The sequence below is a fragment of the Mus pahari genome, chromosome 17 (genome assembly GCF_900095145.1).
Source record: "Mus pahari chromosome 17, PAHARI_EIJ_v1.1, whole genome shotgun sequence".
In the NCBI taxonomy this organism is placed as follows: Eukaryota; Metazoa; Chordata; class Mammalia; order Rodentia; family Muridae; genus Mus; species Mus pahari.
In genome coordinates this window covers 43,554,830-43,563,431 of record NC_034606.1, presented here as the reverse complement: position 1 = coordinate 43,563,431, position 8,602 = coordinate 43,554,830, and the positions used below count along the sequence as shown (strand labels likewise).

Sequence of the window (8,602 nt, the reverse complement as noted above, 5' to 3'; positions counted from 1 at the left end):
GGTTTCTCTGTGTGGCCCTGGCTGTTCTGGAACTTACTCTGTAAACTAGGCTAGTCTCGAACACCCCTGCCTCCTGAGTTCTGGGATTGAAGGTACGTACCCCCACTGCTGGGTGAAGATCTTCATGCTTAAAATAATAAGGCTTCCAGTTGCCTTGACAGCTTGATCCTTTGCCTTGGTGACTCCGCCCTCCCCCGTGCTCACTGGCTAAGCTGTTTCCAGCAGGTGCCAAGGCTCTCCTGTGCCTGGAAGGACTCTTGCTCCCATTTCTCAGAAGAAAGGCTGAGGCAGGGGAAGGGTAGCTCTGCAGTGCCAGGCCCGAGGCACTGATCCACGGGTCAGCTCTCTGGTCAGTGGATGCTTTGGACCATGACCCTTGGTGGCAACAGTCCAGAGAATTGGAACATTCTGCTGCAGCTGGTTAGACAGGACTGGGAACGGCTTCAGCGTGGTGGGAGTGCTCTGCAAATATTTGTCCAGTAGACAAAAACTCTGCTCACTGCTGGTGTTGCAAGTTCCTCCCTGGCTCCCACAGAGTAGGGGGTGGGAGGGGAGCATGCAGGCTGAGGTGGGCCCTGCAGTGGGTAGTCAATTATTCTGGGGGTTCAGCCCAGCAGGAAGCAAGGCAGGGCCTCAGAGCTGGCCCTGGGTCATTGCTGGAAAAATGCTGACTAGGTTCAGGTTTTCTCAGTATCTGATTGCTACAATCTTTCTTAGGACAGAGAAACCTCAGCTAGGAGGGCCAGCCATTGTTTTTTTGGCTGGAGTTTGGGCTGGGGTCGAGAGTCTCTGGCTGAAAACCCAGCATTCAAGTCTTCCTGAGAGCCGTGGAAGCACCCTGCCATGTTCCATGCAGGTAGCACACACATTTCTGTTCTCTTGATCCCTAAATCTAAAAAAAACTCCAACCAAACAAAAACAAAAACCTGCAGGCCTGATGCCCTGAGATGCCCCTGCACTGCAGGGTTAATCTCCAATTAGGTTCCTCTCAGGTTAGCAGTGCATGCTTACGCAAATCTTTCCACCTCTCTGAGCTTGTTTTCTTTCATAAATATAGCAGATCATTCCACAGCGCTCTGTACTCTCTGGAAAAAGACAACAGAAAGTTTTGGTTTCTTCTCTTGATTTGGAACTCTTGAAACAAGGGCATAAGTCTTGCATTCATTATTTTCTCTCTCCCAATGCCAGAGAAAACATAACATCCCTAACTAATATACATCCCTAAAAATAACACTATTGGGGCTGGCAAGATGGTTCAGTGGGAAAAGGGGGCTTGCAGCCAAATTAGGTGACCTGAGTTCAATCCCCCAGGACTGGGAAGGAGAGAGCACTGAGTCCCAAAAGTTGTCTTCGACTCTTACATGACCATTTCTGTGGACACACACACAAACACACACACTGGGTGTGTTTGTGTGTGTGTGAAAATACAAAGCAAGATAAATAAATAGTGAAAAACAACAACCCAAACACTAATGGTTGATATTTATTGTGCCAGCATCAGGGTGAAGCATCTCTGTAGATTATGTCAGTTTATCCCTCCTATTGCTTAAGGAATGAGATCAACTTAAAAGATGCAGAAATCAAAGCCTGAGGGGGGTCTCTGCTTCAGGCCGGTAGTTGGCCAGGCAGCCCCCTCACAGCCTGCCCCCCCCCCCTCAGGAGGGCAGGCATAAGGCTCATGTCTCTCCCAGAATAGACACCTCCAGGGAGACAAAGAAAGGCTTGTCTGAGCCTGGTAGGAAGGGCGCTCAGGCTGGAATTAGATGTGAAACTGGGGGACTTCACATCAGCTGAGGGGCTGAGGGATATCTCTGTCTACGCTGTTCCCTGACTGCTGCTGTCAAATGTCCTTTGCTTGTGGTGTTTCCTCCTTGGGGTGTCTCAGTCTGGCATCAGCTGATATCTAGTGGGTAGAGCCCAAAACACTGCTTAGGGTCCCTTGGATACAGGAGGCCCTCAGAGCAGAGTTGTCCAACTTGAAGCTGGCGGTGCACGATTGAGAAGCCCTACAGCAAGGAGGGAGCATCCGCTGTGGCTCTGGCCTAGAGTCCTGTTTGGCTTGCTTGAGACAGGGTCTGCAGGAGACATAGCCCTTGTTAGTGGTAGTCAGAAGCCATGCTCTTGGCTCCTCCCTCTCCCATGGGTGTCAGAGTCAGGACACTGGATCCTAGCCCTGCTGGAAGCACACCATGGTTAGGTACTGCCTTGCTCCAGATAATTCCCAGAAGATAAAAATAAGCAATGCCGCTTCCAAGGCCCTAGTAACAACTGACATGGTGCTCTCCCAGGCCTCTGGGAGAGCATTCAGGGAAAAGATGGGGAGAGAGGTCTGTGGCTTGCCTCAGTAGTACAGGTATGAGGCCCTGGGTTCAATGCCCTACACTTCTAGAATGGGACCAAAAAAAAAAAAAAAAAAAAAAAGCCAGGGAAGGATGATCCAGGTCCTGACAGATCAAGGAGAACTTTCTAGACTCCCGTGTTCATCCCTGCCAGGAAAAATGCAGACAGCAGTGCATGGAGCCTTTATTCTAGGACAATGGGTAGGAGGGTGGTTTTCCGGAGCAGAAAGGCTCAAACCCCGAGTTCACTCATACAGTGAGTTCATGGTATTTTATTTATTCTATGTTGCTACATGCGTGTGTGTGTGTGTGTGTGTGTGTGTGTAGAAGTCAGAGGACTATTTTTGGGTTCTGCTCTTTTTTACCTTATGAGTCCCAGGGATTAAAGTCAGGAGTGATGAGGTTTTGTGGCAAACCTTCACCCTCTGAGTCACACCACTGGTGCCATTACTATTATTATTATTATTATTATTATTATTTCATTTCCTAGTATGAACAGCTTTGAGTGAAAGCTCCCAGAGTTAAGAGGCCAGATTCTCCTCTCAGGCCACTAGATTCAGCCCTTCCTCAGAAGTCTCTGGCCAGACTGGGACTGCTTCCTAAGCTATGGACTCTTCTTTCTCCAGAGAGGATCTGTGTTGTTCATCTGCATATAGAAGGCTCCCTGTGGGACCCAGACAAGTCACAGCGAACTTCACCTGATATCACCGAGAGGCAGGGCTGTGGTGACAGCCCAGTCAGTACAGGGTTTGCAGGACCTGCGTTCGGTCCTCATGTAAATCCACGTGAAACACACCAGGTGGGGTGCTGTGTGCTCCGACATGCCAGCCCTGTGGAGACGGAGGCGAATCCCTGGGGATCCCTGGTCAAGCCAGTCTAGCCTACTTGGTGAGTTCTCCACCAATGAGAGATCCTGTCTCAGAAAGCAAGGTGGATTGTGTTTGAGGAACAACAGCAGAGGTTGTCCTCTGATCTCAACACTCATGCTAATCCTTACACATAAATCACATGCGTGCGCATACACGCAAATAAACGAGGAGCCCAGAAGCCAGATGGAAACTTCAGGGTTATCGACCAGCAACAGTTTGCCATGGTATCTGGGGACAGGGTTTCCGAGGCCCCAGCATCACTTGAAGGCAATAATATTTCCCACAAGCTGGGCACCCTTCCTTCCCCCCCACCTCCCAGCAACCCCTCCCCATTGGTTGTGTAGGAAATGAAGTCCTCATTACACTGAGACATTCTCACAACCACAAAGGTTGCTTGATGTTTTATTTTTCCCAACAGTGAAACAAGCTAGGTGGGCCCCAGCTTAGCACCGTGCAGGCTGTTCTGCTGTCTGGCCTCCCTCCCTCCCTCCCTCCCTCCCTCCCTCGGGTACCCTCTTACTGCCTGTCACCTTCTTGGCTACCTCCACTGAGTGCCTATGAGTCACTGGAACTCCTGGTCTCTGGGATGCCACCCCAAACACTCCCTGAGTTGTCTGAGAAAGGACTCTTGGCAAAGCAGGGTCAGAGTGGCCAGTGGCTGGCCCTTTGATGGTCAGGTGTCACCCAAGCTGGCACTGTGTCCTGCCTGGCTTCACTGGGTCTTCCCTCGGCCCTCGGAGATGATGTGCTCTGGTTGGGCACGCATGTACCACTCTACCCAGGAGCCATCATAGACAGGCACATCAGGCTTGCCACAGAGGAAGGCCCCCAGGACCACATGGCAGGCTGTGACACCGGAACCGCACGTGGCTACCAAGGGCTTGGACAGGTCCACCTTCTTCTCCTGAAACAGGCGTTGGATCTCCTCTGGGCTCTTCTCCAGGCCTTCGCTGGTTAGGAATTCAGTGAACGGGATGTTTACTGAGGCAGGGATGTGGCCAGGTTCGATGCCTGCACGGGGGGAACACACGGAAGGCCAGTATGAGTGATATCTAGTGTTGCTGGTATTTGTGGTATTAGATCTCCACCATAGCAGAATGGCAAATGTGTGTCCAATGTCTTATCATCAAGCCAGCAGAGCTAGGCACCGCCCCCCCCCACGCAGATGGCCAGACTAAGGCTAACCCCCAAAGTCACTGCACCCAGCTAATTGCTGGCTGGAGTTTGAACCTAAGAACTAGACTCTACCAGAGCTACGCAACACCCTGGGCTTCCTGATCATGAATCTTGAGGGGCGGCAGAGTAGTACATGTGACCTCTGTCCAGTTAGGACTCGGGACACTTGGAAGGTTGGAGATGGCATAGAAAGCAGACAGGCACTAGCCAGATATTTATCAGTGTGACAGAAATATCCTAGGGCTACAGTTGAAAATAGCAATCAAAGTGGCTGACATGGCTGAAAGCTTGTGTTGTGCAGAATAGTGTGTAGACCCCCCCCCCCACAGCGTTTTCTCCTTTAATACCGTCCAAATTCTATGGGAAGGAAAGTCTGTCACCCCCCACTGAAGGAGAATAAGGCACAAAGACTAGCATGCTCTAGGGAGCAGTGGGTAGGGGGAGTTGTAACCACCTCAGAGCCTGTGCTGCCATTCGGTGCCTAGGGAGGGTTGGGCCTTCTCCCAGGATGAAACTAGCCAATCAGAGTCCTAACAGTGGGACTGAGAGTCTGGCAGACAGAAAGGACCCAGGAACTCTGGGATGACGCACCAAGCATCCTGGCCACCGAGGCTCAGACAATAGGGAGGTGGAGGGTGTATTTTCTCTCTAGCTTTCTTCCAGCCAGAGGTTACTAAAGCCCCATTTTCCCAGGAGGGCTGAGAGTCACATCAGAATGAAACCTCACAGCTGTCCGTCAAATCTGGGCCATCTAGATCCCGAAAGGAGTGTGTGAGAGACCTCTGCCTCCGTTTCCCTGTCTTTGCGGGAGCTGATGGCCCGTGCTGGTCTCTATCCTCAGAGGATGGCCAGAGACAGCGCTCCTGAGCTTCGAGAGGATTCAGTGCGTTGGCCATCCCCAGGGAAGTGGGTCTCCTAAAAGTCACCCCGTGCAGCCCCTTTCAAAGCCTGGAGAAGAGCAAGCTCTCAAGCCAGGGTCCCAAGGGTAAGTAGAGTCAGGACTTCCTTATCCCTCCAGCTTTACCAAGCAAAAAAAAAAAAAAACAAAACAAAACAAAACCCTGACTCACTGGACTGAAGGAACAAATTACCAGTGTACTTGGCCACGTCGGGGACTGCGGAGGAGACATGGTAACGCTTTAAGTAAAGACTAATAAGGCTTCCAACCTGGCAGCCCGAAGCACATTAACTCTCACCTACTGCTTTCATTCTACACATGCCAGGGCCACCATCTAGAGGAGCCAGTGGACCTGCCAGGTGCTACACAAAGTACAGCAGAGACAGGGCTCTGAACAGAAGTCTGGACCAGCAGAGACGGCATGGGAGAGCTTCGGGGGCCATGGCTGGCTCCCACCCTAGCAGTGGGACATAAGTGGTGGGGGGAACTACTGGTTGCTCACTGTGGTTAAGTATGTAGGGAGTCTGATTCCAGAGAGGCTCCTTCCTGAGATCTTGGGCAAGGTGGCCATTCCAGGGCCACTCTCCTCACTTGTTCTGTGGCAGTATGGGCACAGCTCCATATTTTCAGGGGAACTGGTGCCTGGACCCCCCACAGCACCGAATCACATGAAATGGTGTCCTGTCATGCAATCTATACGCACCTTCCTAACACTGAACACATCTCCAGATCCCCCTCAACTCCTTTCTCTCCCTTTTGAGTTTTGAGACAGGATCTTACTCTCTAGTTCAGGCTGGCCTGGAAATCACTGTGTAGCCCAGGCTGGCCTCAAACTGGTGATCCACCCGTCTTAGACTCCAAACGCTGGGATAACAGTCATGCAGTGCTGCACCCGTCTCTAGATCTCTTTCAATAACCATCACAGGTTGTAAATGCTATGCAGTTACACTGTGTCATTCAGGAATAACGACAGGGCAAGAAAGGGCATACCCTCTGTACAGGAAATAAATGTTTTCTGAGGCTGTTTAAACACTGGAATCTGGTGTCTGCAGGTACTGAAGGCTGGCTCCACCTAGCTCCTGAGAGATTTGGCTCACACTAGCATGGCTATAGATAGCTCTGCCTGCTCTGTAAGATCCTTGCCCATATTACACAGGGCTTTGCCTGGAGAGGCAGCCAGCGTGGCCCTCACTTGGGGCACCAACCGTTTTGAGTGACTGACCTATCCTAATACCCTCTCAGAATCTTTTAACGTTACTCAGGCGGCAGTTGCAGGCGTGCAGCACTCCATCAACTCAGGAGCTGCAGGCTAGACCTCATCAGGACCAAGCTTGGGTCCTTCCTAAGCCAGGTGCGGGCCACCTTCTGCTCTTTTGTGGTGGCCGTACACAAGCTCGGTACTACAGTTAGTGGGCTGTCCTGGTCTGGGTGTTCTGGATTCTCAAGGTACTCAGGCAACCTCAGCCCAGAGTTCCAAAACTGTGAGGTAGTGTTGTGACCTCCACTATAAGAAGGAAGCGAGATGCTTAGAGTGAAGCGCCCAGCAACCAACACTTATCCCTTTGCTCTGTATGCATGTAAGGCCAGCACAAGGCTAGGCAGTGTCCTGAGCTCACATCACACACCACCGGCCAGTCCCCACATCCCCATCAGTCCGTTTCCCCAACGTATTACCATCTCGGGGTTCCGGCTGGGTGCCTTGGAAACGGCCAGCTGCGCGGGCGTCCACCACCTGGAAGCGCCGAGCATCCAAGTTCTCCAGGATGTCTTCGTAGGTCTTGATGAAGGAGGGATCGAGCTGTGCGCTGAATTCCGCGGGCTCCGAGTGGCTTTTGCCAGAGCTGATTGGCAGGTTCTGACTCAGCCAGTGGCGGAAGCCGCCGTCCAGCAAAGACACAGAGTGGTGGCCGAAGGCGCGGAACATCCACCAGACCCGCGGAGCGGAATAGAGGCCCTGGTCGCTGCCGTCGTAGATCACGACGTGCGTGGCGGCGCTCACGCCCAAGCTGCCCGCGTAGTCAGCAAAGTGCGTGGCATTAGGCAGCATGTGGTCGTAGGGGGACGTGTGGTCGCTGCAACGATCGATGTCAAAGAAGGCGGCGCCCGGGATGTGGCGCTCCTCAAACTCGCGTCGTGCATCGCGGCCCAGTTTGGGTAGGTACCAGGACGCATCCAGTAACTTCAGGGGCTGTGAGGAGCGAGGAGCCTTCAGAGCCTCCGCCACCCACTGCGCAGACACGAGAGCTCGGAAAAGCTGCGGGGCGGCCATGGCCTAGGGGATGCTCGGATTGCGGGGCTGCAAGACAGGGAAGATACCAGAATGGAGAGACAAGCCTGCCTTCAGAGATTGCGACTGGGGCATATGTGCTAATCAGCGTAGGTGGAGCCTGCGTACTGGCAGAGCAGAGTCCAAGAACGCAGACAGGGCCTGGGGTCAAGCCAGGCTCTGCCTTTAACACCCAGGGAGCCCCCTGCCAGGCTTTGAATAACGTACGACTTGAATGGACATTATGACCACGGGCGCCAGGAAAGGGTGGTGCGCGTCCCTCACTCTATTCCTTGCCCAGCAAAGTAGGGTAGAGCCAGGGCCAGGCTCAATTAGCCCTTAGGTAAAGCAAATAAGACCAAAGTTTCAGCCCTTCTCTAAAATGTAGCCCAGCTTCACAGCCAATCAGATCCAAGCATTCATTGAGCCGGTCTAGGAGTCCAATGGGAACATAACCAGAATTCACCCTTTGCCCAGAAACATTTAATCCTCATTTATTACCACACCTGACTCAGCAGCCTCTCCCCAGCCTGCTGAGGGAACACCCGTAAGAGGTTTGGTACTGTCACCTCTTTCTCAAAGCCACCGAGGCTCCCTGATATGCTTTGAATTACCTGAGTTGGTAGATGTACCGCCTCTAATACCAGTACTCAAGAGACTGAGATAGGAAGACCAGAGGTCAGGGCCAGCCTAGTCTACATAGGAAGTTTCAGACCAGCCTGGGCTACTCAGCAAGACCAGCTCAAAACAAAATAAAACGGATCAAACAAAAAAACAGAACAACAATAACAACAAAAACCCACAAATAGACAACAGAAACTAAGTGGGGATAGGTTTGCATCACTGGCCTAGGCCCTGTGTGGGGTGGGGGGTGGCGATGGGGGGGGGCACACATTGAGAACTCTTGACTTTGGTAGGCCCCAGAGCAGCTCAAGCAACAATGCAAGTGAAGAATTCTGGAGTTTAGTGTGCACAGCAAGGCCTCTACCTCAGCCTGGATGAGAGAGAGAGAGAGAGAGAGAGAGAGAGAGAGAGAGAGAGAGAGAGAGAGAGA

At 52.2% G+C, this 8,602-nt stretch overlaps 1 protein-coding gene across 2 annotated transcripts in view; it reads right to left on the bottom strand.

The window, feature by feature from the left end:
• Window positions 1-3,601: 3,601 nt before the first annotated feature.
• Window positions 3,602-8,602, bottom strand: part of Mpst (mercaptopyruvate sulfurtransferase) — a 7,994-nt gene continuing 2,993 nt past the window's right edge. For both annotated transcript variants that reach the window (XM_021217009.2, XM_021217008.1), the window contains exons 2-3: window positions 6,957-7,578; window positions 3,602-4,219 (exon numbers count right to left, since the gene is read on the bottom strand). In XM_021217009.2, the coding sequence (XP_021072668.1) occupies window positions 3,921-4,219; window positions 6,957-7,551 (894 nt within the window). In that variant the 5' untranslated portion in view covers window positions 7,552-7,578 and the 3' untranslated portion in view covers window positions 3,602-3,920. The remainder of the gene's footprint in view (window positions 4,220-6,956; window positions 7,579-8,602) is intronic.